This window comes from Embiotoca jacksoni, unplaced genomic scaffold (assembly GCF_022577435.1).
Source record: "Embiotoca jacksoni isolate LCO1_2020_lvr unplaced genomic scaffold, fEmbJac1.0.p SCAF_90, whole genome shotgun sequence".
Taxonomy (NCBI): Eukaryota; Metazoa; Chordata; class Actinopteri; family Embiotocidae; genus Embiotoca; species Embiotoca jacksoni.
In genome coordinates, this window is record NW_027185448.1 from 490,001 (window position 1) to 517,500 (window position 27,500).

General features: G+C 45.1%; 1 protein-coding gene across 1 annotated transcript in view; it reads left to right on the plus strand.

The window, feature by feature from the left end:
- Positions 1-27,500, plus strand: part of lama5 (laminin, alpha 5) — a 78,659-nt gene that overhangs the window by 38,102 nt on the left and 13,057 nt on the right. Inside the window, exons 8-52 of the mRNA XM_069141739.1 lie at positions 2,160-2,278; positions 2,372-2,462; positions 2,589-2,723; positions 2,855-2,917; positions 4,195-4,335; positions 5,052-5,189; positions 5,958-6,092; positions 7,259-7,393; positions 7,530-7,667; positions 7,931-7,983; positions 8,302-8,401; positions 8,487-8,539; positions 9,086-9,191; positions 9,282-9,381; positions 10,028-10,184; positions 10,903-11,041; positions 11,945-12,087; positions 12,167-12,270; positions 12,925-13,078; positions 13,189-13,352; positions 13,924-14,032; positions 14,485-14,582; positions 14,665-14,899; positions 15,535-15,661; positions 15,754-15,893; positions 16,137-16,252; positions 16,367-16,578; positions 17,090-17,291; positions 17,832-17,976; positions 18,311-18,451; positions 19,855-20,016; positions 21,586-21,693; positions 21,785-21,868; positions 22,511-22,741; positions 23,156-23,269; positions 23,373-23,503; positions 23,635-23,715; positions 24,252-24,466; positions 24,616-24,716; positions 25,011-25,194; positions 25,312-25,452; positions 25,819-25,970; positions 26,126-26,236; positions 26,359-26,470; positions 26,871-27,044. Coding sequence (XP_068997840.1) covers positions 2,160-2,278; positions 2,372-2,462; positions 2,589-2,723; positions 2,855-2,917; positions 4,195-4,335; positions 5,052-5,189; positions 5,958-6,092; positions 7,259-7,393; positions 7,530-7,667; positions 7,931-7,983; positions 8,302-8,401; positions 8,487-8,539; positions 9,086-9,191; positions 9,282-9,381; positions 10,028-10,184; positions 10,903-11,041; positions 11,945-12,087; positions 12,167-12,270; positions 12,925-13,078; positions 13,189-13,352; positions 13,924-14,032; positions 14,485-14,582; positions 14,665-14,899; positions 15,535-15,661; positions 15,754-15,893; positions 16,137-16,252; positions 16,367-16,578; positions 17,090-17,291; positions 17,832-17,976; positions 18,311-18,451; positions 19,855-20,016; positions 21,586-21,693; positions 21,785-21,868; positions 22,511-22,741; positions 23,156-23,269; positions 23,373-23,503; positions 23,635-23,715; positions 24,252-24,466; positions 24,616-24,716; positions 25,011-25,194; positions 25,312-25,452; positions 25,819-25,970; positions 26,126-26,236; positions 26,359-26,470; positions 26,871-27,044 — 5,994 coding nt within the window. The remainder of the gene's footprint in view (positions 1-2,159; positions 2,279-2,371; positions 2,463-2,588; positions 2,724-2,854; positions 2,918-4,194; positions 4,336-5,051; positions 5,190-5,957; positions 6,093-7,258; positions 7,394-7,529; positions 7,668-7,930; positions 7,984-8,301; positions 8,402-8,486; positions 8,540-9,085; positions 9,192-9,281; positions 9,382-10,027; positions 10,185-10,902; positions 11,042-11,944; positions 12,088-12,166; positions 12,271-12,924; positions 13,079-13,188; positions 13,353-13,923; positions 14,033-14,484; positions 14,583-14,664; positions 14,900-15,534; positions 15,662-15,753; positions 15,894-16,136; positions 16,253-16,366; positions 16,579-17,089; positions 17,292-17,831; positions 17,977-18,310; positions 18,452-19,854; positions 20,017-21,585; positions 21,694-21,784; positions 21,869-22,510; positions 22,742-23,155; positions 23,270-23,372; positions 23,504-23,634; positions 23,716-24,251; positions 24,467-24,615; positions 24,717-25,010; positions 25,195-25,311; positions 25,453-25,818; positions 25,971-26,125; positions 26,237-26,358; positions 26,471-26,870; positions 27,045-27,500) is intronic.

A 27,500-nucleotide genomic window follows, 5' to 3' on the forward strand; every position in this document is an offset into this window, starting at 1 on the left:
ATGTGAGATGTCGCGGAAAGATACTGCTGCATCATTTGAAATTTCCCAGCAGGCGTTCTTAAATGTTTTACACAGTTAGCAGTAAAGCCAGAAAGCATCTTTATGCTTCCAGTTTGATTGACATCTCACTGAGCCAATAGGAGCTTCCATTTCCTGTCCTCAGCCTATAATGTTGATTAAAAGGTGCATTAATGTACCTCCCTTGTGGTTTATTCTTAATGGAAACATTCATATTTTTGTTGTTAGAGGGTTCCTGGTACAAGTTTCATATCCAAGCAAAATTGGTATAATATTTGATATCCCGAACAGAATCCAATCAAATTGAATCTTTGTAAATTGAATCGATTTGGGAAATCAGCGTCAGTATCCGGCCCTGGTCTTCTGTTTTTGATAACATGTCATAATATGAAGAGATCTTAGACAATGGACAGAAAGACGTGTTTCCGACTTGTCAGAAGATACTCAGAATATATTTAAAAAATTTCCCCTCGGGGATTAATAAAGTAACTACCTAACCTAACCTAACCTATAATCTTGCTCAGAGTATCAGAGTTGAGTTCATCTGGTCTGCATGGTTTATCACTCGACTGACTGAGCTCTGGATGACTTTCTTCAGGAGAGGAAAAACTCCAACGTGCCGCGGCCGTGAGGGAAAACAAAAACCCCAGTCAGAGTCGGAGGATAAGGAGCGCTGGTTTATCCAGCCGGCACCTCTCCGGCGCTGAGAGTCAGATAAGAACTGAAAGCTATCAGAGTTCGTACTGAGTCTGTGTGAAGAGGAAAAGGTCTGTCTGGGCTTCAGGTGTGGGCATCGCATGTGTGTACACGTCTGTCTTTTATCGTAGATGGAGTTCAGAGAGGTTTTTTATCTTCTTACTTTGTGTGACCGGCCGGTCGTAATTCAGTAATTGTTCTATTTGTGTTTTTTATTTATTTATACTTATTTATAATTGTTATGTTCCCACTGAAGTTCACTTTTTCAGTGAACTGATGTCATTTTGGACGATAAAGTTTATCTTTAAACTGTAACATTTCTTAGCCTTCATAACATATCTATAAAAGTCAAAAGAGTTTAAAAAACACATACATATATATATATATATATATATATATATAGATAGATAGACAGACAGACAGACAGACAGACAGACAGACAGATAGATAGATAGATAGATAGATAGATAGATAGATAGATAGATAGATATCTCTCTATAAATATATATATAAATATTTACACTTTAAATTAGTTACATTTTCACATCTGTATAGATCAATTTAAATGCAGAAGATTTTTTTGCTTCAACAAGTTGTGCTTTAAATTTGTATATAAATCAGATCAGTGATTAAAGCAAACATTAGAGGTTTTCTTGTGTTGTTAATCTTCTGATCTTTTAATGAACAGCTTCTCATTAAAGCTCATCAGTTCAAAGAGATTTCATCAGACTGTAATCAGACATGAAATAAACCTTTAATGATTCCTAAAGTATCCCCAACCAGACGATGTGCTGACTGACTTTCATCAGGAACTGATTCTCTGTGTGGTCGTGTTGAATCGCAGCTTCACCTTTCAGAGGAAACGGGTTTGAAAGCAGCAGCTTCATTTGAAGTGACTTCACACAGATTCACGTCTGAGGTCGTTTTGATGAAGTACTTTGATTTTTGAGGTTTAAATGGGTGTAAAGCTGCCGAACTAATGAGTAACTAAGTGCCCGGTGTGTTTTCCTCTCTGTCTCGTCTGCTGCTTCTCTTCTCTGGCGAGAAGCTGTTTTCAGCAGGTGAATGTTGACGCTGTTGTTTTACTGTGTTTTGTGTTTGCGACGGTGCGTTTGTGTTTTTCGTTGATTTACCAGCTTGTAATAAAGGAAGCACCCGGACCACTGCTCACAAAGCCATGTGTAACTCAGGCGCAATCATCAAATAATATCAGTACATCATTGAATAAATGATAATCAAGCATGAAGCACTCTCAGGTAAGGTTCATTCATTGGAGCTTTCAGACGCATCTTTGAGTCTTCATCAGCAAATGGAGCAAAGTGTTTATTTGTCTTTTCGTTGCTGTGTCTTAAATAACTGCAGATAAATGTGTATTTTTGTTTTCTCCGTATGACCGCCTGCTGTCTGTTTCACGTCATAACCGTGTTTCATATTCCCTCTCTCAGCCTGCAACTGCCACCGTCACTCCTTCGACTGCTACTTCGACCCGGAGGTGGATCAGAGGCGGGGCAGCATGGACGCCCACGGACACCACCGAGGGGGCGGAGTCTGCCTCAACTGTCAGGTAACTGCGGCCGCGCCTCGATCTGACGGAGGGATGTCGAAAGTGTTCACAGCCACGATGAGGTTGATTTAACTGGAAGCTTTTCCCTCTCAGCATCACACCACCGGAGTGAACTGTGAGCGCTGCATCCCGACCTACTTCAGGTCGCCCGACCACCCCATCGACTCGCCGCTGGCCTGCTCACGTGAGTTCCAGCCGTCTGATCGTAACGTCAGACCTCATCTCCAGAAAATACATCGGTCGTACCGAATGGCCTTCCTCTTTTTTCCCATCATCCTCCTCTCCGTCCGTCCCTCTTCCTCTCCTTCAGCCTGCGACTGTCAGTCGGAGTTCACCGACGGTACCTGCGAGGATCTGAGCGGTCGCTGCTTCTGCAAACCGAACTACATCGGGGAGAACTGCGACTCCTGCGCCAGCGGCTTCATCAACTTCCCCGACTGTTACCGTGAGTCACAACCAAAACAACACCTCAAACGCTGATGGCGTTAATAAACCGACTCGGTATTAAAATCACATCCACCTCTAAAGAAAAAATGGAAAACAAACATTTTTAAATTGTATTTCTCTCTCCATCAGCCGTCCCGACTTATCCCACCAACAACAACAACGGCGAGGCCAAACCAGCCGGAGAGATCATCAGTAAGTCCTTCAATCATTTTCATTCATTAACTGTCTTTTTTGGATTTCATTGTTGTGTTTTTCTTCATTGTTGTGATTTCTACATCGCATCTTCCTTGTTCAATGTTATCCAGGCGATAATAAAGTTCTCCTTGACCTCGACTTTGGTGCAAAAAATATGAGAAAAAATAAACAGATAAAGACACAAAACACACGATACGCACAGAAATAACAAAAACAAACATATATAACAGGAGTTATTCAAAGACATTTAATAACAGGAAGTTGAATAATTGAGGTTGTAGTGACAGAAATGTCTTTTTTTTTAACAGCTCTTTTTAACAGAGTAAATGTTATTAATGAATAAAGCATAGAGTTCAGTTCAGACAGAAAACTCAACTTTCCAAAGAGAATTTAAACATTGAAATCTGATCAGAAACTGAGACAAATAGAAACAAAGTGAGGACTGACCTTGACTCCTTATTGTGAATGTTTTGGTGTGACTCGGATGTTTGAGGGAGTTTTGAGAAAGTCAGTTTGGCGTGAATGGAATGTCAATAGAAAGCGATAAGATGTTCAAAACACCGTTCAGTCAAACCTCTTTAGATCCAGGACGGTTTATTCTGCTTTAAACACCTGCTTCATGCTGTTTGTTTGGTTTACAGAGGACACATTTGTTCTGTGACAAACTGGAAGCAGAATATTCATTCATTCTCAAAATAAAGGAAGACGAACTAAAGCTTGACGCCAGATCAGATCGTAGACGCGTCAATATTATAATTCATGAAATTCTGGAACATCGAGAGAATATTTAGCAGAAACCTGAAACAGCCAATGGGAGCGAGGTAACCAGGAAGTGTAACCGACCTTCGTACAAGCCCAGAGATCAGTAATGATAATAGAAATAAATATAACGTTAGCTTGTAGCAGTAGCACCATTAGTGGCTAACAAAGAAACTTTATTTTTATAAAGTCGGACCGTAAATTGTATGTCGTGCTGCTTCTGGCTTATCAGCCACGACTTCCTCCAGTTTTCTTGTTTTGACAATAAACACAAATGCAACCGGCTAAAAATATCCTGGAATCATCGTTCAGTATAAATGAAAAAGTGTTTGGTCCCGTTTGTCGACTCGATCATCTGGTGTCTTCTTATGTTTATAATGAAATTTAAAAAAATGCTTTTATCTCCAATCTTCGGATGTTAAAATGCTCCAATGTGCATCAGAGATATGTTCTTTTTTTATTTTCCTCTCATGCGCTCTGTTAAAAGTGAAATAAGAAAGCTGGTGTGTGTGCAGACTGTGAGTGCAGCGCGGCGGGTACGGTGGATAACTCCTGCAGGCCGGACCCTCGGACTCGAACCTGCGTCTGTAAACCGGGTTTCACCGGCGACCACTGCGACACCTGCGCGCCGGGCTTCCACGGACTCAACTGTCAGGGTGAGACACGGACGTTTCAATGCATTTATAATATTAGTGCTGCAACAAATCCATTAATATGCATTTTATCAGAGAAAGTAAAATCAGAAAACAGTAAAAGAAATTAAATTAAAACACATTTTAGAACCCAAAACTTTTTGGATGTTTTATGCTTAAAAAATGCAGAATAATCAATTTATTATTGAAATATTTAAGATTGAAATCTTCAACTCGCACAAGACAACAAAAAGATGACTTTAACCTGCGTTTTCAACCAGTGAATATAAGTATTATTTTGTAAATGAGAGAAGAGCCAGCAAATCATGCACATCACAGACGTGCTCAAACCTTCAGCTGTTTTACGTTTTCACACAAACAGAGGCAGGAATCCCAAACACTGTTATTTAATGGTTTGTTTATGTATTTTTAGGGTTAGTTTACCACCCAGTATGCAACCTCTCTCACACACACACACACACACACACACACACACACACACACACACACACACACACACACACACACACTCCTGAGTAAACGGCATGTTAACAGATGTGTTAATCTCTGTAAATAGTTTCACATTCACACCTCAGTCAGTGAGGTTACTCAACACACACACACACACACACACACACACACACACACACACAGTCAGACAAACCAAACAGCAACAGTTATTTTATAGATATGTGTGTGTGTGTATGTGTGTGTGTGTGTGTGTGTGTGTGTCCGTCCAGCCTGTCAGTGTTCAGGTCCGGGCTGTCTGGACGGGTCGTGCGACTTGGTGACCGGTCATGGCTTGTGTCGCAGCGGTTACCACGGTTACGAGTGCGACCAGTGCGCTCCGGGTTACTTCAAATACCCGCTCTGCCAGCGTGAGTCTTCTCTTCTGTCGACGTCTCTCTGATTTAAATGTAAAACAACCAAAGTTTCAAATAGTTTTAAAATAGGTTCTTTAAATGGACCTCCAGAAAACTAATAAGAAGGAGTGACTTTAGCTAACAACACCGAGATAACTGATGGACACATTTTATTCACTTTGGATTTGATGAGAGAAGTTGAATGGGAGTCTATGGAGCCGGAGGCTTTTTGGAGCCGACCTCTAGTGGCACTCGCTGGTATTGCAGCTGAAGACACTTCTGGATCAGAACCATTTTACAGACCTGAAGCTACGAACTCTTTTATATCCAGTCGGTGTAAGAAGCAGAACTTTTGTTTGTTTCCAAGAAAACTCCACAGATTCAATATCAACAGATTTTTGTAGCTCAGTTTTCAGTGTTTCTTGATTTTCGGAGACCGCCTCAAGTGGCCATTTGAGGAACTGCACTCTCTGGCTTCATTTTTCAGCCTCTTGATCTGAACAGCAGTTAACATAAGAGATATATATCTGCCAACACTTGTACAGCTCACTCATTAACATGTTTTATCTTGTTTGCTAGAAACAGAGAAGTGATGACAGCGGTTTCAGAAGAAATTTATGTGCTTGTGATTAATTCCTGAAAAAGAAGCTGTCGTGTCCATGCAGAGACTCAAACTAAAACTCTCTCAGAAACCATCAGACGACCGCTCATTGGTTCCTACCGAAAACAATTAGTCGAACACCTTGAGGTGAATCAGTTTTAATACCCGGCTGCTTGTTTCAGTGTGCGGCTGCAGCTCCGTCGGCTCTCTGCCCGAAGGCTGCGACGCCGCCGGACGCTGTCTCTGCAAACCACAGTTTCAGGGTCCTCGGTGCGAACAGTGCCGATCCGGATTCCACTCCTACCCCAACTGTCAAGGTACACACACACACACACACACACACACACACACACACACACAGACATGAACCAGGAGAATTTAATAACCCCCGTCAGACTGAACACATGGAAACACTCAACTTTGCGGTCCGTCTCATGAAGTGTGACATCGCCTTGTTAAATTTTATGAGTTTTTATTGAGGTTTTAACATTTTTATTGTAATAAAATAAAAGCTGTAAAACTGATTTAAAGACACGATCTTTCACTGCTTTCAGACATGAGACACGTTTGGTTCAAGAGAGACTCGATTAAAAAACAAATAATGCACTTTATCATCACAAATGGAGGTATAAAATTACAATATCCAGGATTAACTGTCCGATACCAGATTTTAATCAGAGATTTGATGACATGCCCGTATCACTGTAATTTTGGTTATTTGTCTCCATTAAATTTATATTTAAAAGCTCATATCAGACATTTGCTCCACTTCTATTTAACCTCAAATATACTAATAAGTTTGGGGTTTAAATTGAATGATGTAATTTCCTGAAAAATGAGACAAAGTTACTCGACAACGCTTTTAACTAATTAAAAAACAACATTTTGAATACTTTAAATTACTGGAGGAAATATTTCAGGCTTAGAAGATGATGACATTTCAGGGTTTTAAAGAAAATAATTGAGACTTCTGTAAATGAAGAAATTAGCTTTTCGAATAAGAAACATTCCAGCATGAGTCAGAACATTTTAATTTGTTGGACCTACGCAGTGTTTACTTGAGGGTCTGCTAATTAAGTTAATTTAAAAAAGCAAGCAAAGTACGCAATAAAAATTGGATTTCTCAGTAAAAACTGCTTCTGGAAAAATGAACAAATATTAAAAAAAATAGTTCAGAGACTCAATTATGGCTTAAAAAAAAGTATTAAAACTGATGTTTTGGACCGACTTGACTTTAATCCACCAACATCATAGAAACTTCAAATGAGGGAATATCTTTCAGAAGAAAGGCGTTTCATTTCTCCAGAAGGAGCTCCAGTTATTGATTCTTAAAGACACTTTAAGTTATTTTTTTTTGTGTCCTTTAATTTATCAGCTGTCTGTCCGTCCGAATGGCCGGTGGACAAAAATTAAAACACAGATTTCAGATTTTAGTTTTCTTCTCTGTCTGTAATAACACGTCTTGTTTTTCTGTTTTTCCCAGTGTGCACCTGTGATGCTCACACCTCATTGGACACCAGCTGCACGGCGTCGGGTCACTGCCACTGCCGGCCCAATTACAGCGGAGCGTCGTGTGACCAGTGTGCTCCCGGTTACTACGGTTACCCGAACTGCTCACGTAAGTTACATCGGAAAAAAAATGTCCGTGGATGTTAGGGACGTTTTTTATTTTTTTATATTGGCTATCTACACAGTATGGATATATATAAATCAGTGCTGCAGATCAATAACAGGAAGTGATCGGTTCGTTGCAGCCTGTCAGTGTTCTCCTGAAGGTTCCCGCTACTCCAGCTGTGACCAGGTGACGGGACAGTGTGTGTGTCTGCCCAGCGTGGCCGGACTGAGGTGTGACAGCTGTGCACACGGCGCCTACGGCTTCCCCAGCTGCCAAGGTAGACACACACACACACACACACACACACAGAGACACACACACACACACACACACACACACACACACACACACACACTCACACACACACACACACACACACACACACAGTACACACACACGGAGGGTAAACACAGGCTGCTGAGGTGCGACAGCTGCACCTCATTTAAACTGCAGATAATCACGTGTCCGACCCAACAGGTGGTTGAATAAATGTCCAACCAGCTGAGTGACGTTCTCTGTGTTGTTCTTTGTCTTTGAAAGCCGGGACGTGTCACCCTGCCGGTTCTGTTCGGTACGCGGCTCAAACACCGGTGGTAAGTCACGACTTTGTTTTTATTATTGCAAATTTAAAGAAAGGCTGAAATATATGTTTTTCATCTGATTTCATCTGATTATTTTTCTGCATTTCTGTCTGTCTTCCAGAATAAATTCATGTCGTACAAGCAGGTGTACACACAAACTTTTAACTTCAGCATTTCGACTCTAATTAATTGGTTCTGGTTAAATTTCTTATTTCATCTTAAAACTACAATAAAGACACTGAAACTCCAACAAATTTTAGGGATGTCGCTCATATTTTTTGCAGCAGAAACCTTTTTATTGGTTTATTCTGGCGTCCATCTTTGTTTCAGGGCCAGTGTGAGTGCCGTGGTCACGTGGAGGGTCCGGCCTGCGACCGGTGTAAACCTCTGTACTGGAACCTGTCGCCCGACACGCCCGAAGGATGCTCCGGTAAAATACTTCCACATCGCACATATAACACGAGTCTCGCCGCGGCTCGTCAACTAACGTCCGTATGTCCGGTTTCTTCCTGCAGACTGTGAGTGTAACGTCGCCGGGACGGTGAGCGGCGTGGCAGAGTGTGCACAGGTGAGCCAGTTCAAAAGGTCTGTAACGATACCACGTTGTACCACCAGGTGGTACGGTGAGTCACTGGAGCGTAAAGTCTGTTCATGCTAACGGTGGCTACGTAGCACGAGATGACGATCGATCTACCGAGCAGAGGTCATTTTATGTCGCAAACAAACAAGTCATACAGACTTTATTTGGACAATTCAAAACGTTGGTGCAGCTAACGACGACACAAAACGCACCGAAAAAACATCTCAGATGCAGTTTGTGTTTTTTCAGTGGCAATTGTTTTTGCTTCCTATTGTCGTCCTAAAAAGAAGATAAGAAGGCTGTTACGTAAATTAGCGTCTTAACCGATCAGTTTATAATCTGTCCATCACGGCGTGCACGCAAGCTAACGTTAAAATCATCAGTTATAGAAAAACAAAACAACTATCAAAGGACTCACTATCGCCCCCTAATGGACGAAGAAATGGGAGTTAGTTCTTACACATTACACCTTTTTTCTTAAAAGCCTTGCTGCCGTGCTGATAGTCAAAATCATGTCTTCCTGGTTTCTGCCAGGAAACGGGTCAGTGCCACTGTAAGCCCAACGCCTGCAGTGGAACCTGCTCCACCTGCAAAGACGGATTCTACAACCTGCAGGGAAACAACTACTTCGGCTGCCGGGGTGAGTTTTCTCCTCCACCTCCAGACTTGGAATAAAACTCTGCAGATTCCCTCAGTTGTTGCTTTTTTAATTGATATGTTGTGTTGTCAGGTTGCCAGTGTGACATCGGGGGCTCGGCGGGTCGGGCCTGTGGGGAGAGGAACGGCCAGTGTCGCTGCAGACCCAACGTGGAGGGACCGAAGTGTGAGCTGTGAGTTCAGGACATTTAAGCAGCGTTTGTTTGTGCTAATATTTGGAAAAAATGGGGAGGAGCAAAAAACTATGCCCCGCCCACTTACACCAGAAAACCTTCCCCCCCCCCCCCCCGCCCCCCCCCCCCCCGCCCCGCCTCCCCCAGGCATGTCAATCATAGCAGGCATATGGAACCAGAGGTTTTTTTGGAGCCAGCCCCTAGTGGCCCTTGGTGGTATTACACTACGTTCAGCTGTTTATACAGACTGTGGCTCAAATGTACTCGATTACAGAACATGATATCAAATGTAAAAGCTCTTGGTGGTCTTAATTTTTTTCCATTTTTAGCCCTTTTGGTATTTGCAGTAATTCTTAAAATTTAGTTTCCCATAGATTTGTTTGTCTTATGTCACAAAAACATGTTGCTTTTAAACTCTTCTTCCATCGCTCAGTGTTAAAGATATAATTGTGTTATTTTGCTTTTGGACGGGAAAAATCAAATTTCAAACTGTTTTACCAAGTGGGTCGTAAAATATCTGCTTTTATATGAGCATTATTAACAAAGAGAAATTAGAAAAACTTGCTCTCTTTTTCTCAGATCATGACTTTATGAGGCTTCATCCACATCAGCTTTTTTTTATTTATTTGGGTGTCTGTGTCCGCAGACCTCGTCCGGATCACTACTTCCCCGACCTGCATCACCTGAAGTTCGAGATCGAGGAGGGAACCACGCTGGACGGCCGAGCGGTGCGCTTCGGTTACAACCTGCTGGAGTTCCCCGACTTCAGCTGGAGGGGTTACGCTCAGATGTCCCCCATCCAGGTAGGAACGGAAACGCTCTCCCTTTGACCTTTGACCTTTGACAGTACTGATCCAGTTATATCACGGTATCTATAATGTATTATTGATTATTCATTTGTAGTCTAATGATATTTCCTGTCATTCTGTCACGTGATTATTATTTTTCAAAACATTGTTCACAGTAAGAAAATATGTTATTTTGTTGTTATGACATGCAGAATATATTTTGTATTTCCATGTTTATGTGACTGTGGCCCATCGTTTCTGTTACATGAAATAAACATATTTCTTTTTGGTAGAATTACTTCTCAGCACGTAAATACATCTCTATGGAAACTTTAAATGTGGCCTGTTTATTAATGAGATTAAATCCAAGATTTATTTGAAGGTTTATTACTTTGGAAAAATCCACAAAAGTTTGTGCTGAAAAGTGTGAATCCGAATAGAAATGTGTTGCAACGTTTTTGGGGGCTAAAAGTGTTTCTTATAAAAGGTTGCTGGTTTAGTTGCGCTGGTGAAGGTGAAGGTTTGAAGTTCTTCCTCTCGGCTCGGTTTCTCTGTCGGTGTTTTCTACCATCCATCTATCATCCTCTTGTATTTCTTCTTTAATCCTCCTTCTCGCCTCCTCTTTTTTTCCTTCCTTTCCATCTTTTACCGTCCTCCTCCTCCTCCTCCTTCTCCTCCTCCTCAACCCTCCCTCCCCCCTCGCCACCTCCCCCGCCGCCTCTCCCTCGGGCAGTCCAAGGTTCTGGTGTCGGTGTCGGTCAACTCTCCGGACGTCTTCCACATGGTGCTGCGCTACGCCAACCGGGGGGGTTCGGACGTCCGGGGCCGGGCGTCGGTCATCGAGGGCGCCTGGAACTACTACTGTGGTGCCTGTAAGTGCTGCGAGGGCGACGAAGACGACGCTCCTCTTCCTCTTTCTGACCTTCTGTGTCTTATTCCAGCATCGGAAAAGGACGCGATAGAAGGGAAATCTCCACTTCTTATTCTGTCTTTTTTAATCCTGTGTATGGTGGGTTTTTACCGGCTGTTGGTGGCGGCCTCGTCTCCTGCTCGGGGAACTTTTGTTTATTTTTTCCCCTCTGGGCCACAGATCAGTTCAGATTTCAGGGTTTTAAGAATAAAAGAATTCACACCTTTCTTCCCTCCGAACTTCCTTGTCCTCTTTTTCGACATCGTCCCTGTAGACGGCCGTGAAGCTTCAGGTTTATGTGAGCGAGGCAGACGTCTATCTGACTCGTTTCATCCTCAGATATGTAAACTCTGAGGGCGCCACCTCCAACGGTAAAATAACAGCCTATCAGGTCAACCGCAGAGGTAAGTCTCCACCAATCACAACAGAGTATTCTGTGTCCAACAGACACAGCAGCAGATGAAGGTGTTTCTTTTCCCTCAGGATGACTGCATTTTTTTTTTAAATATTATTATTTATTACTATTTTTGATATAATATTTGATTAATTTGTGGCGTTTCTCGTGAGACCTTTTTTTTCTGTTTTTATTTCAATTTCAGCAACTCATAGTCAAATACTACATTTTTCCAACTATTGTTCTTTTTCTTTTATTTCTTTACAGCTGTATATCTAAATGTTTTATAGACCATTCAACTAAATAAAACAAACATTTCTCTCCAGCTTGAATATTGGTCCTTGGAATATGAGAGGGTGTGACCTTTTTAAGTGTTTAAAGTTCATTTACACTGTCATTACTTTTATTCTCTGATTAAATATCTACCGCAGATATAAGTTTGAGTGTCTGACGCCGTGTTTTATTTTGAAGGTTCCGAGCAGTCCAAACAGATCGTCTTCGCTCCGAGCATCGAGCCCACTTTCGTCAACGTCCCCCAGAACAACTTTGCGGAGCCCTTCGTCCTGAACCCGGGAACCTGGACGGTGGTCATCGAGGCCGAGGGGATCCTGCTGGTGAGACAGAACCACCCGACAACACGTCCACGTGGGATCAGGACTTCTCTGAACTGATACCGGTGTGTCTCCCCTGCAGGACTACCTGGTCCTGCTGCCCAGCGCCCACTACGAAGCTCCCATCCTGCAGATCAAAGTGACCGAACCCTGCACCTACAGCTCCGGGCTCGAAGCCGGACCGAAGTAAAGATGCTGATGAATATTTTTTCGTGGAAGAAAAGACTTTCAAGACTTTATTGAATAAAGCACAGCTCCACATGTGTTTCTGCTTCCAGCTGGAGATCCAGTATATGTTTATTAAATGATTAAAAACCCTGTCATTCAAAAGGCAGGTAGCGTAGCTTAGCACAAACACTGGAGACGGATGGGAACCGTTAGCCTGGCTCTGTCCGGAGGAAGAGTCTGAAAAGAAGTTGCTGTCATTGAGGTTATTGAGATGAAATGTGGACTGAGTGCTGCTGGAAAATACATTTACTTATAAAACACATTGAAACACAGCAGAGGTCGACCGACGTGCTGCACGACATTAAACCAGTCAGAGAGGCTTGATCAGAAGCAGTCAAAACAATTAATTCATTATTATTATTAATTCATCAAAAGACAATTTAAGTCAAAGCGAAACACAGAAGAATGTAAGAGCAGTAAATAATAAATAAAATGGAGGTCAATGTGGGAAAAAACAGTTGAAAACGAGGAGGTTTTAAAACGGGTTTTGGTCCCACATTTTATTTTGTTAAACTTTGAACCTTTTTACTCAAATAATGCTGATGATTTCCTGCTGGACAACAAGTCCCCACTCCGTCCTTTTTAACCGTCTGTCTCCGTCCGTCTGTCCAGCTGTCTGCTGTACCGCTACCTGTCTCTGGACTCCTTCCCCTCCGTCTCCGGTAACGACGCCAGCTGCCGCAGCGACAACCACCTGCCGCGGCCGTGCCGCACCGAGAGGGTGACGCCGCGGCACCCCGACGCGGCCGTCTGCAGCGGCTACGACGTGAGACGCCGTCCGACAACTACGACGGCTGTTCAAAGGCAGGAAATGTGGAGAGGAAGTCGGAGAGTCACGTGTTTTTTGTGTTTGTTTCTTCCTGCGGGTTTTTCCAGATCAGCGTGGAGCTGCGCGGCCGCCTGCCGTCTCCGGGGGACCACGTCCTGGTGGTCGAGTATTCCAGCGAGGAGGAGCTTCCTCAGACCCTGTCGGTCGGCGTCAACACGCCGGCAGCACGGGCGCACCAACACCGCCTCACGCTGCTGCACTGCAAGTACAGGTGGGGGAGAAAACCCCGGACTCGGGATTCAATTTAACTCCGTCCCAGAAAAGAGCTTTTCCTTTTTTAAATTGTTGTTTCCACGTTTACTGTCTCACTCGTGCTGCGTTCAAATGTCGTCGGATTTACCGCGCAGCAACGAGGAGAGCCCGTATGAACGGCGCCCTCTTGTGGGGCCTCGAGTTCACCAGTTGTGGCGTGTTTGTTTACAGAAAGGTCAGAGGTCGTGGAAGTTCATGTTTGGTTGGATGTTCAGCTGATATATTGTAGTTTTAGTCACGGAGAGTTTGTCTTCGTAACTTCGATAATAGCTCGCTAAGTGTTAGCCTCTGTGGCTTCTAGACGCCCTCCACGTTGCTTTACTCGCTAATTTATGAATAAATCGCAGCCCAGTAATATAATATTCTGAAATGGACCATTCTGCATGAGGAGAAATACTTTTGGTGCTTTTCAGTATATTTTGCTCCTTCAACTGTTTTACTTGAAATATTAAATGCAGGATTTGTAACATGACATTAATGTAGTATTGATGCTTTTTTATTTGTGCGTGTGCATGTGTGCGTGTGCGTAGCTTCCTGTGTCGCGTCGTGGCCGTCGACCAGCAGAACCGAGTGGCCGTGTTCTCCCTCCCCGTCAACCCCGAGGTCCAGCTCACCTCCGACCGGGCCAGCTTCTTCCTGGTGAGGTCACATGACCCCGGCCGAAGGGTCGTAGCGTGAAAGACATTTTTTTTTAATTGTCAAGTTTTCAGTTGTTGCCCCTAAAACATAATTCACAGCAGAAATTTTTTACATTTTTTAATTTTTGGAGCGTGCTTTTTTCTTGCTATGTATTTTCAGTTGTTAATATAACTGAAGTTCTTTACCAGCATATAATTTACATAGACACACTCAGTCCTTAATAATAACAGCCATGGTGCTAAAATGTGTGCATTCAGGAACCATATTTATTAAAGAGATCATTTGGCTGATAAAAAGTCAAAAAGAAAAGAAGTCACTTCCTAAAATTGAACTTTTTTTCTGCCAATCAGCCTTAAAACAACAAAATAAAGTTACAGATTACAACGTTTAAAGATAATTGTCACGTTTGAGAATCTCAATCTTTTTTGATGAATGTCCGCGTTTGTCTTCAGCACAAAGTGTACCTGGTGCCGAAGGAGCAGTTCAGGATGGAGTACGTTGAACCTAAAGTTCACTGCATCAGCTCTCATGGACAGTTTTCCCCCGACAGGTAAACGCAACATATTTTATTCCATAAAAACCTCGACGTGAATCATTTCAAACTCTGTGAACCGTCGTCCTCCCGCCTGCAGCTCCTCCTGCATTCCCTCACGCTTCCGGACGCCGTCGGACTCTCTGGTCCTGAAGGAGGGTCAGAGGTCGTCCATGCAGGAGGAGCCCTTCCTGGCCTCCCCTCCGGCTGCAGCTTCTCCTCCTCCTCCTCCTCCTCCGTCCTCCAACCAGGGAGACGATGCCTCCTGGTCGGGAGGCGAGCGGCCGCCCTTCGGAGCCGATAACAGTGACCACGTCCGGCTGGACTCGCTGCAGGTACGATGATGATGATGATGATGGTGATGATGGTGATGATGGTGATGGTGATGGTGATGATGATGATGGTGATGATGATGATGATGATGATGATGGTGATGATGATGATGGTGATGATGGTGATGATGATGGTGATGATGATGATGATGATGGTGATGATGGTGATGGTGATGATGATGATGATGGTGATGATGATGATGATGATGATGGTGATGGTGATGATGGTGATGATGGTGATGGTGATGATGGTGATGATGGTGATGATGGTGATGGTGATGATGATGATGATGATGATGGTGATGATGGTGATGATGATGATGGAGGAGACAGTCAGTGCCTATGATGTCATGTTTATGTAACTTTCTGACAGTTTTTAGAGTTTAAATTATTCATTTTCCCGACTTTATGCTAATAAAGCTGATTTCCTGCATTATACAACCAGAAATGCAGATTTTTTTTTTTGATGCTGTTAGAGGTTAAAGTGACTTCACTTTATATTCTACGATACTTCGTCATAATAAACCGTCCAGCTCGACATAAAGTTGTTAAATTCAGACTCGGTTTCAGCTGCAAAATAAAGTCTCTTGCCATCTTTTCCTCGTCCGTCCTCCCCTTTTATCTTTTGGTTTACCCAGAATGCAGCGGTGTACTCGACCCGCGTCCACGCCCTCGGCCGCTACGTCTTCATCCTGCACTACCACCAGCCTCTTCACCCCTCCTACCCGGTGCAGGTCTACATCAACGGGGGGCGGATCTGGCAGGGTGAGTGACGGCAGGAATTAGAGCTTTTAATTATAATAACAACGAAGTGGGAACGTGAGAGATATTGGAGCCGGTGTTCCCCGACTCTTCAGGCCACGCCAACGCCTCCTTCTGTCCGCACGCGTACGGCTGCAGGAACGTGCTGGTCTCGGAGAACCAGATCATCCTGGACGTGACGGACCACGAGGTCTTCCTCACCGTGCAGGTTCCTGCCGGCAGGACGCTGTGGTTGGTGAGTGATTCTATTCGTTTCAAACGTGGTGTCGTAAAGACGGCTGATATTTACGATGTGTTTTCTGGAGTTTTTCTTTGATTCGTTCTGACAATAAAACCGTCGTAGTGCTTTTTCTGGCTGGTGAAGAGATTTAACCACAAAATGAACTTCAAAAATAGTTCTATTTGGTCTGAAATGAATAAATAAAGCATAAATAAATAAAGCTTTAGCCTCGTCTTCTCTGACGTCTCGTGTCTGCAGGATTACGTGCTGGTGGTTCCCGAGTCGAGCTACAGCTCCAGCTACCTGAACGAGGAGCCTGTGGACAAATCCTACGACTTCATCAGCAACTGCGGCCAAAACAGCTTCTACATCAAGTCAGTATCGTAACGAAGCTCCACGTCGATGTTTAAACGAGACGTTTATTCTGTGGTAACACCGTCCTCCTCCTCCTCCTCCTCCTCCTCCTCCTCCTCCCCTCGTCCATCCAGTCCGTCCTCCACCTCCCTGTTCTGCCTCGGCTCGGCCGTGTCTCTGTCGGCGTACGTCAACAACGGGGCGTTGCCGTGCGCCTGCCACGAGGTCGGCGCCGAGAGCGACACCTGCGAGCCGTTCGGCGGTCAGTGCCGCTGCCGGCCCGACGTGATCGGACGGGACTGCTCCATGTGCTCTACGGGATACTGGGGCTTCCCCAACTGCAGACGTGAGTGTTCAGATTATCAGTTACATCCATCGTAGATTTCTACATCTTCAAGTTTCATACGTCCTGAAATTGGACTTAATGTCACCTGCTGAGTCACTGGTTGCTACGGTTACACCTGCTGAGTCACTGGTTGCTATGGTTACACCTGCTGAGTCACTGGTTGCTATGGTTACACCTGCTGAGTCACTGGTTGCTATGACGACACCCATCAGTGGGGCATTGAGCTGTCACATACAGACGCGTGCACACGGAGACGGTGGAGAAATATTGAGGCCGACTCAGCAAAGTTCCTTCGAAAAAGTCCTCAGAGAAAAAACCACGAGTCCCATCGGAAGAACTTCTTCAGCAGAAAGTCGTCGTCGATGATCGTGTTGGTTTTCATGTTCCTACTGCGTACTGTGTCGGTTTAATCACAGCTTGGAGACGCCATACTTTTCTGTTTTTGAGTTAAAAGTGATTCAGTATGAAATAAATTGATCAGTGGACTTTCTCCCCCCCCCTCCCCCCCCAGCCTGTAACTGTGGTACCAGGCTGTGTGAGCCGGTGACCGGCGACTGCATCTGTCCTCCGAGGACGATGCGGCCCGAGTGCACCCAGTGCGAGCCGCAGACGTTCGGCTGCCACCCGGTGGTCGGCTGCGAGGTCTGCAACTGCTCTCGGCCCGGCATCGTCACGCCGGACGTCAGCTGCGACACGCTGAGCGGACAGTGCAGGTAGGACGAGACGACGCTGATGAAATGCCGGTCTGAGAGTCTGAGAGTTCATTTTCTTTTCGAGTGAGGTGTTTCTTTCCACTCAGATTCCTCTGCTCTGTTTCTGAACGCCACCACGTGACAGACCGGCTGAACTCGGTGTTTAGAAACGGTTATTTCTGGCCGGCCGTGTCTCCCTGAGGCGGTCTTGGCTCCGACTCTCACGCTGGGTCGGTCTCGTGTTTGAACCCGACGGCTCGCGTCTGTTTTCTCTGGAAGGTTTTAAACCTCTGAGCTCCCTGACGGACCTCCAACGGAGCAGCAGCTTCATCAGTGTACACAGCATGATGATGATGATGATGATGATGATGATGATGATGATGGAGCTTGATTGTGTTTTCTCTTTACTTTCCCAAAGGTTTTGTCTCTCTAGAGGTCGGTCGCTTTGTATCATCGTCGTAGCAACCATCAATTGTTATTTTTTTGGGGAGTTTGATCTGTGATTACTAAACATGCAAAATAACAACTGATTATAATGTTGTTGTTGTTGTTTTTTTCCAGTTGCAAGAACAACATCGTCGGCCGCCAGTGTGACCGCTGCGCCCCCGGTTTCTATGGTTACCCCAACTGCAGGCTGTGCGACTGCAACGAGGCGGGAACGGAGGAGGAAGTGTGCGACTCCTTCACGGGACGGTGTCTCTGCAAGGTGGTTGAAGCGCACACACATACACACACACACACATACACGCACACACACACACACACACACACGCACACGCACACGCACACACACACACACACGCACACGCACACACACACACATACACGCACACACACACGCACACGCACACACACACACACATACACGCACACACGCACGCACACACACACGCACACGCACACACACACACATACACGCACACACACACGCACACGCACACACACACACACATACACGCACACACGCACGCACACACGCACACACACACACACACACACGTATGTTCTGACCACCGCTGCGTGTTCCCCTCCGCCTGCAGGAGAACGTCCAGGGTTCCCGGTGCGACCAGTGCCGGGTCGGTACTTTCCACTTGGACCCGACCAACCCGAACGGCTGCACCAGCTGCTTCTGCTTCGGAGCCACCGACCGCTGCCGCAGCTCCAACAAGCGGCGCAAAGAGGCACGCACGTTCCTTCCTTTACATCTTAATATGTATTTTATAATAAATCTCACAGATTCACAGATTAAACGGAAACTAAAGTTTCTGTCGATAGATCGTCGTGTTATTTACAGCTGATGGAGACGAAGCTCAGAGAGACAGTCAGCTGATGGAGACGAAGCTCAGAGAGACAGTCAGCTGATGGAGACGAAGCTCAGAGAGACAGTCAGCTGATGGAGACGAAGCTCAGAGAGACAGTCAGCTGATGGAGACGAAGCTCAGAGAGACAGTCAGCTGATGGAGACGAAGCTCAGAGAGACAGTCAGCTGATGGAGACGAAGCTCAGAGAGACAGTCAGCTGATGGAGACGAAGCTCAGAGAGACAGTCAGCTGATGGAGACGAAGCTCAGAGAGACAGTCAGCTGATGGAGACGAAGCTCAGAGAGACAGTCAGCTGGTGGAGACGAAGCTCAGAGAGACAGTCAGCTGGTGGAGACGAAGCTCAGAGAGACAGTCAGCTGGTGGAGACGAAGCTCAGAGAGACAGTCAGCTGGTGGAGACGAAGCTCAGAGAGACAGTCAGCTGGTGGAGACGAAGCTCAGAGAGACAGTCAGCTGGTGGAGACGAAGCTCAGAGAGACAGTCAGCTGGTGGAGACGAAGCTCAGAGAGACAGTCAGCTGGTGGAGACGAAGCTTAGAGAGACAGTCAGCTGATGGAGACGAAGCTCAGAGAGACAGTCAGCTGATGGAGACGAAGCTCAGAGAGACAGTCAGCTGGTGGAGACGAAGCTCAGAGAGACAGTCAGCTGGTGGAGACGAAGCTCAGAGAGACAGTCAGCTGATGGAGACGAAGCTCAGAGAGACAGTCAGCTGATGGAGACGAAGCTCAGAGAGACAGTCAGCTGATGGAGACTAACATCCCTCATAAAATCACGGGTTTCCCGTGTTTTCCACATGTATGACACATTCAAGTTGCAACATATCATAACACAGGAAAATATGTGGTCACGTTTTAACGTGGGAATCTACGTCACACGTTACACCGTCCAAATGTTCCAAAAAACACGTGTCATGTGATCACATGACGTTTTGCACGTGAAATTCATGTGATGGACGCTGAATTCTGTTTGTTTCCTGATGATGTCACATATTTCTGTGCACCAATCAGAATTCATTTCAAAGAGTGTGTTGATAGTTGTGAAGCTGCCAGACTGTGAAATGAATCAGTAAAATAAAAGTACAGTTTTTGAGTGTTAAACTCTGTTTACTTTTGCTTGTTATTTATCAGCTAATAAACTCAAGATTTCAGATGTGTTGAGTATCATCTCTGAGGATAATGAGATTTTCTGGGATTTATCATGTAAATTTCGATATGAACTGTTTTTAACCCGGAGAGCGTTTTAATGTCGTCTCTTCTCCTTCAGATCATGGACATGGAGGGTTGGGTGCTGCTCGGAGCGGACAGACAGGAAGTAGCGGTGACGGTGTATCCGGGTCAGGACCTGGTGGAGGCCGACCTCAGCGACGTGCCCGACGTGTACCAGGACCTCCACTGGCACTCGCCCAAGACTTACCTGGGAGACAAGGTGAGGTGGTGGAGGAGGTGGAGGAGGAGGAGGAGGTGGCGAAAACAAAAACCAGAGACGAGCAACAAAATGGTTAAAAACCCTGAAATAAAGAATCCGAATAATTCAGTTTGAAATCTGAAATAAAAAGTCGGCCTTTCGGATCCTGAACCTGTTTACAGATTCTCCAATAGTTTTTATTAACTACTGATATGATGACGGGAAACTTTGAACATTAGTTAGGCGGCCCTTCAAAATAAAAGTCTGCCTTTTTTTTCCCTCTCATCTTCTCATTTTTTCACGTACACAAAAAAAGGCCCCACTTTTGGGTCCCGACCCACCGTTTGAGCACCACCATCACATCATTAATGTCATTGTTACACACTCATCGTACTGACTTAAAAAATGTGTATTTAAGTCAGATTTTTCAGATTGTTTCAGACCAAACATGAGACTTCTTTTAAATACCCGTCAGATATTCAATACCAACAACGTCAGTCGTAGTAATAACAAGGTCGGCGTGACCCGACACACGGCGCTCTCAGGAATGTTCTTAAAGCTGCTCGGTACAAAGAGGCTCTTTTTTAAAATGCTCCTAAAACAGCTGCAGATATTTGGGTGTGTTTCTCTTGGTTCATCGAAAGGATCTGTTTCTACTCCAGGAAGGTTCACTGAGGGCGACGGTGAAGATGAGGGAGATGTTTGAGTGCGTGGAAATACATCAAGATAAATAAAGACTGGATGAATACAAATAGCACATGTGGGCAGGAATTATGAATTAGCTTTTGTTTGCTTCTGATTTTTATCTAGAAAAGAAAAGGTTGAAAAAAAAATGGTTTTAAGAGTAAATGGACAAAAACTTGACTTTTCCACCCAGAAATGAGGCCGATTTTTCTCATATTTGTTGCTGAACACAGATCAGTCGTGATAGAGATGTTGTTTTTTGATAAATGTTGAATCAAACCCGGTCTAAAAATCATGAATGAAACGAAGTTTAAAGCAGATGAGATGATGATGATGGGAAATATGAATATTCAGTACTTGATACTTCATTCGCTGCACTTTGTCTTCACTTTCTGATTTTTCTTTATTTTTTAATCCCAAACAAAGATTGTTGCAGAAATTTTCCAAGAAAATTACATCCAGGTTATTTGTTAAGAGGATAAAAATTGTATCCTCTAATTTTATCCTATTTTACTTTATCTTATTTATTAATAAGAGAAAAACAGCATGAAAGTGATTTAAAAGGCAGAAAATGAGACACAAACAAACAACAGACGTCCTTCATCAGACGGGCTGTTTGGATACAGATCAGTGTTTCGTCTACGGCTTTCATGTGTGATGCAACCAGCATGAGTCTCCTTAACAACCCCCCCCCCCCCCCATCTCCCACCACCCGTCTGTTGCGCCCCATAAACCACCTTCAGACAGCAGCCTGCAGATACCTGCAGGATCAGTGTAGAAGAAGAGTCTCTTTATCTCTGAATTTAATCCTGCGCTGTTTGGAGGAAGATGAACTGTGTGCTTCCTGTCTCCGGTGTGTTTCATCTTTTATCGTCCCCCCCCCCCCCCCCTCCCGTGTCCCCCCAGGTGTCGTCCTACGGAGGTTACCTGAGGTACCGTCTCCACACTCAGACCATGAGAGGCGACGTGCTGTCTCTGCCTCCAGAAGCTTCCCGGCCCGACATCATTCTCAAGGTGCAAAAACAAACGCACCCACGATTATCACTTTAAAAGACAAACTGTTGTGTCTGAATGTTCAATCACACGCTCGCATGGCGTCCCGCAGGGGAACCAGATGACGCTGGTGTTCATGGAGAGGGAGTACTCGTCACCTGAGGAGCCTCACCTGGGCATCGTTCACATCGTCGAGGTAACGCCGGGAGGTTCACGCCGACTTGTGAAATCAGAAACGAGGTTTTGGAGTTTAGTGACTTCAGGTTGTTTAATCTCACTTTAAATATTAACAGAATTCTGCAGATATGAAGTGTTACAACTTTATATACACAGATCTGATTCATGTGTATAAACTAAAACCTCTGAAGGAAGACGTCAGAAGAGAAAAGTCTTTTCACAAAGCTGAAGTTTTAATGTTTTGATTCATTATTAGACTCGAACTTGGAGGACAAACTGGACGCAAACATAGCTCGTCCTTGTTTTATTATTTAAACCTTCTCATGGTCGTGACTTATTGTGGATTAAAGAAAAGTCTAAAGCCTGAAACACCAAGAGGAGATGTTTATGATCCTCCAGTTTACAGCTGCAGCGCTTCGTCCATTCATTTATTAGTTAGAAAATCATTTGACATTTTTCCATTTCCTGACATTTTAAAGACCAAACAGCTGATTGATGAATGAAAAAAATAAATGACAGCTTAATCGATAATGAAAAATAATCCTCTTCGTCCTCGTCCTCCTCCTCCTTCCCCTCTTCCCCCTCCTCCTCCTCGTCCTCATCTCCCTCTTCCCCCTCCCCCCGCCCCTCCTCCTCCTCCTCCTCCTCCTCCTCCTCACAGGGGAGTTTCCGTCACGCTCAGACGGGTAACTCGGTGTCCCGGGAGGAGCTGATGATGGTTCTGGTCGGTCTGGAGTCTCTGCAGGTCCGAGCCCTCCACTCCCAGTCGGCCCACTCCGTGTCGCTGCGCGGCGCCGTGCTGGAGGGCGCCGAGAACCTGCCCGCCGGTCGCCATGCCAACAACGTGGAGATCTGCATGTGTCCCGCCAACTACCTCGGAGACTCGTGTCAGGTGGGGCGACAGTTTTAGTTTGTTCGGTTGTTAGTTTGCAGAAGTTCTTTGATTTTTTTTTATTTTTTTTAACCAGTTAAATTGGGCAGAAAGAAGTTTTGATCACATCAAGGAATTTAAATTTTTTTATTTGTCACATTATTTTGATGAAATAAATTATAGTCAGCTACAAAATTAGACAATAACTGTCCAAAATCACTTTGTCACCTTTTATGTGTTACAGTTCACTAATAATCCAAGTGATAATTCATTTCCAACTATTTTCATACTTGATTTAGTCATTTGTGTTTCTTAATTAATTTAGATATTACGTCTGCATAGTTGCTTCTTTTTTTTTTAAATTGAATATCAACAGTACGACAATAAAACCAGTGGTGCGTGTCCTCGGCGTTGATGTTCCTCTCCTCTGTGCAGAAATGCGCTCCGGGTTTCTACCGCGACACCATCGGCCTGTTCCTGGGGAAGTGCGTTCCCTGTAGCTGTAACGGACACTCGGACCGCTGTCTGGACGGGTCGGGGGTCTGCGTGGTGAGAATCTCCGACGGCGACGCCGACCGACGCCTCTGGCATCGTTCACGCTCTGATAACTGGGTATTTCTTTTTCTTTCTTTCTTTTCTGTCTCTCCATCAGAGCTGCCAACACAACACCGCCGGCGACCACTGCGAGAAGTGCCAGGGCGGTTTCCTCGGCAACAACAGCCTTGACGGACAGGCCGTGTCGTGCTCCAGCTGTCCCTGTCCTCTGAGGACCCCGTCCAACAAGTCAGTGCATTCGTTCGTCCTCTCGGCCGTCTCTCTCCTGTCCAGCGGCCTCACGCGTTATTTGTGTGTGTGTGTGTGTGTGTGTGTGTGTGTGTGTGTGTGTGTGTGTGTGTGTGTGTGTGTGTGTGTAGTTTTGCAGAAGGTTGTGTGCAGAAGAGCGACCGGATGCAGTGTCTGTGTATGCCGGGATACGCCGGACCGCACTGCGAGAGGTAAACTAACCACCAATCGAAGTCATTTCAAAGGGTCAAAAAAAACAACCAAAAAAACGACGACTTGACAGAAAAAACAGATGTGAAGTTTGTTAAAACGACTTCGGTCACTTTGGTCCGTTTAAGAAGAAATAATTGAATCAGTTTGTTGTTGAAACAGTTTAAAAAAACAAGTTTTGTCCTGAAAACGTCTGTGAACTAAAATAAAGTTCTCAAACTGCTGGAAGTAAAATAAACATAAACATAAAGTGGCTGGATTTTGTCTGATCAGCACAAAGGAAACCGGTTTTCACGTCATTAAATTCAACTTTTTATCCGTGAAAGTCAGAGAAGTTTACATTTAATTTGAACTTTGTAAAACTGTTTCTATTATTGGAGAAACTTCAGGTGAAGCCGTCTGTTCCTGAAGTTTTGTTTCCATCTGAACTTTTATTTCATTTTCTCTTTGTTCCAGCAGGATAAAAAGCAAACAGACAACACATAAGCACCATGTGCTGCACATACACACCTCATTAACTCCGGGCCTCTTTGCTCAGGTGCGCCCCCGGTTTCTACGGCAACCCCATGGTCCTGGGCAGCAGGTGCCAGTCGTGCCATTGCCACGGCAACACGGACCCCAACATGCTGTTCACCGACTGCCACCCGCTGACCGGAGAGTGTCTGAGCTGCATGCGCGACACGGCCGGGCCGCACTGCGACGTCTGCGCCCCCGGTTACTACGGCGACGCCGTGGGCGCCAAGAACTGCACCAGTGAGTTGAGCTTTTGTAGCTCGGCGGCGGCGGCGGCACAGTAAACACCTTCATCGTCCGTTATCCAGTGACCTGACAGTTTCTGGTTTATTAGTTTGTTAAAAAGTTGAATTAACTGTGTTTTGTGTTGTTGTTGTTTTTTTACCCAGAGTGCAGCTGTTCTCCGTGTGGAACCGAGTCATGTGACCCTTACAGCGGACGGTGTCGCTGTAAGCCGGGAGTGAGCGGGCCGCTCTGCGACCGCTGCGGGGTGAGACACGACCTCTCTGAGCTCCTTCACCGTGGCTCAACATGTGTTTCTGGGTTTAATATTTAGAATCGGGGAAAAAAACAGCGTTTTGTTCTCATTTTTAAAACTCTGAATCCACATCAGAGTTGATTTATTTCTCGACTGCAACCAGCTTGATTTTAAGATTTTTTTTAGCAAGTAAAATGTTCTGATGTCGTCGTTTTCTCCTGTTTTTGTGTTTTTGTCTCGTATTTTGGGCATTTTGGTTTTTTTTCCATGAAAGAAATGACTAACGTGACGCGCCGCCTCCCTCAGGACGGCTCCTTCGGCTTCGACTCGTGCTCCGGCTGCCGTCAGTGCGACTGCGCCGCCTCGGCGGCTCTGGTGCAGCCGTGCGACCGTCAGAGCGGTCAGTGCGCCTGCCGGCCCGGCGTCAACGGGCCGAGCTGCCGGCAGTGCGCTCCGGGATTCTGGGACTACGGATCGGACGGCTGCAAGAGTGAGTTAAACAACACAAAAACGTACAAAACATTCACACGCTGCACGCTCTCCTGACAGCTGTCTGGTCCCCGCGCTGAACTCGGGTCAAATCTGTTTTCCGTCCGCCGCCCTCCAGAGTGCGACTGTAATGGCGGCCGCTGCGACCCGCGCACGGGAGAGTGCCGCTGTCCCGACGGGATGACGGGCAAACAGTGCGACACCTGCTCACAGAGGTACAGCGTGCCCACGGAGGACCGGCACGGCATGCACTGCGAACGTGAGCCAATCATCAGTTTTATTTCTAAAAACTTAGAAAATCTTCTTTTAAAAAAAATCCAGTAGCACGATGCAACGACTCTGTGGGGATAAAACATAAAATCTAACGAAACAATTACAGTATAAAATGAGATGAAATCAGAGCAGGAGCAACCAGACAGTTGAGAAGGGAGCAGGTCCCGTTACCAGGGCAACAGCCAGGTCGGACCGAAGCCTCCATTGAATACGGTTTGGTTCGTCGCATCTCAAACAAGTCCTCGCTACGCAAAGGTCCTACCGGAAAAAATATTTTGTATTAATATAATAATATATTATGTGTGTGTGTGTGTGTGTGTGTGTGTGTGTGTGTGTGTGTGTGTCCTCACAGTGTGCGACAGCTGCGTCATCGTCCTGCTGGAGGACCTCGACAAGATGAACGACAACTTCCGCTCGGTGGCCGATCAGCTGAGCAGCCTGAACGCCAGCTCGGTGGCCTGGGCTCAGCTGGACAGCCTCAACAGGTCGATGGAGGACGTCGCAGTGAGTTCACACACACACACACACGCACACACACACACACACACACACACACACACACACACACACACACACACACACACACACACACACACACACACACACACACGCACACACACACACACGTGATATTAACTCACTTCCCATCGTGATTCCAGCGTGCCATCGAGAACTACAACAGCACGCTGGACGACAGCCGGAGTCGCGCCGACCTGCTGGATGCCGAGATCGTGAACATCAACGATGACATCAACGAGCTGCAGAACAAAGTGAGACACACACACACACACACACACACACACACACACACACACACACACGTCTTCTTCACCACAACTAAACACAACAAACCTGCTGTTTTTTATCTGTGTTCATGTGGTGTTGTTTTCAGGTGTCGGTGATGATTGACAGGGTCGGCAACCTGCGCAACAATACCAACAACACCCACCAGAGGGCGGAAGACCTGCTGTCCTTCATCAACAAAATGACCTCCGACATACGCAGTAGGAAAAATCATTTCACATGCAGCTCTCAAGTTAAATTGTGTTATCGCAAAATTAAATATTTATAGAAAAAGTGAGCTTTTTTTTGTCTGTTTGTCAAGTAAAAATAAGATAACACAAAAAATACATAATCTGGTGGAGATGTTTAAAATGTTCGTTAACTTTTGTCAAACAAACAAAACAAAAATGTACAGATTAAAACTCCTGCTTTGAAAAGAAATACTGAGATTTTGCTTTATTTGGTCGAGGATACAATTTTTTATATTTTAAATAAATGTTATTTCAGGTCGAGCTGTTTATCTAGAAACTTGTTTTCTATCCATGTTTCTGTCTCACTCCACAAAAAAACCCCCAAAAAAACACAAACCAGTTGAAGGATAAATCTGTTTTCTTTTCGTAGACGTGATGCAGATGGTGAACCGGTCGTCCCTGAACAAGACGGAGGGGGAGCAGGACGGCACGGAGCAGGAGACGAAGATGAGGGAGGTGCAGGCGATGATGAGGGAGATGAGGTACCGGAGCTGCGTGGGTCAGAAGAAGATGGCCGACCGAGAGGCGACGGAGGCCAAGAAACGTACGTTCACGCCGGAGAGGACAAAACACACGTCGTCATTTTAAACAAACGTCAGAGGACCACGTTACTTCTTTTACACATTTTAATGGAGGTCGAAGAAAACATTTTGCTGCGAGAATAAGAGTAGAGTAAATTTGTATAAACCCTGAGAGGCAGTTTGTTTTGAAAAAAGTAGTTTTAAAATATATAAAACAAATAAAATTGAGTTGAATTAGTTGACAGTTTTTAGACATTTCTTTATTGTTTTATTTTTTACGGTTTTTATTCTTATTTAACTGAATGCAGTTTTATTACTAACATTGTCAGTCTGTCAGTCTGTCAGTTATGTCCCTTCTTCCTTTATTTTTTTGTATCAGGATCTTGTCTCTGAACATGAAAACGATGATGTGTGATTGTGTTTATCAAATGTTCACAGTTCGACTGCTCCGTAAATGTAAACTGTGACGTAAGTGTGTG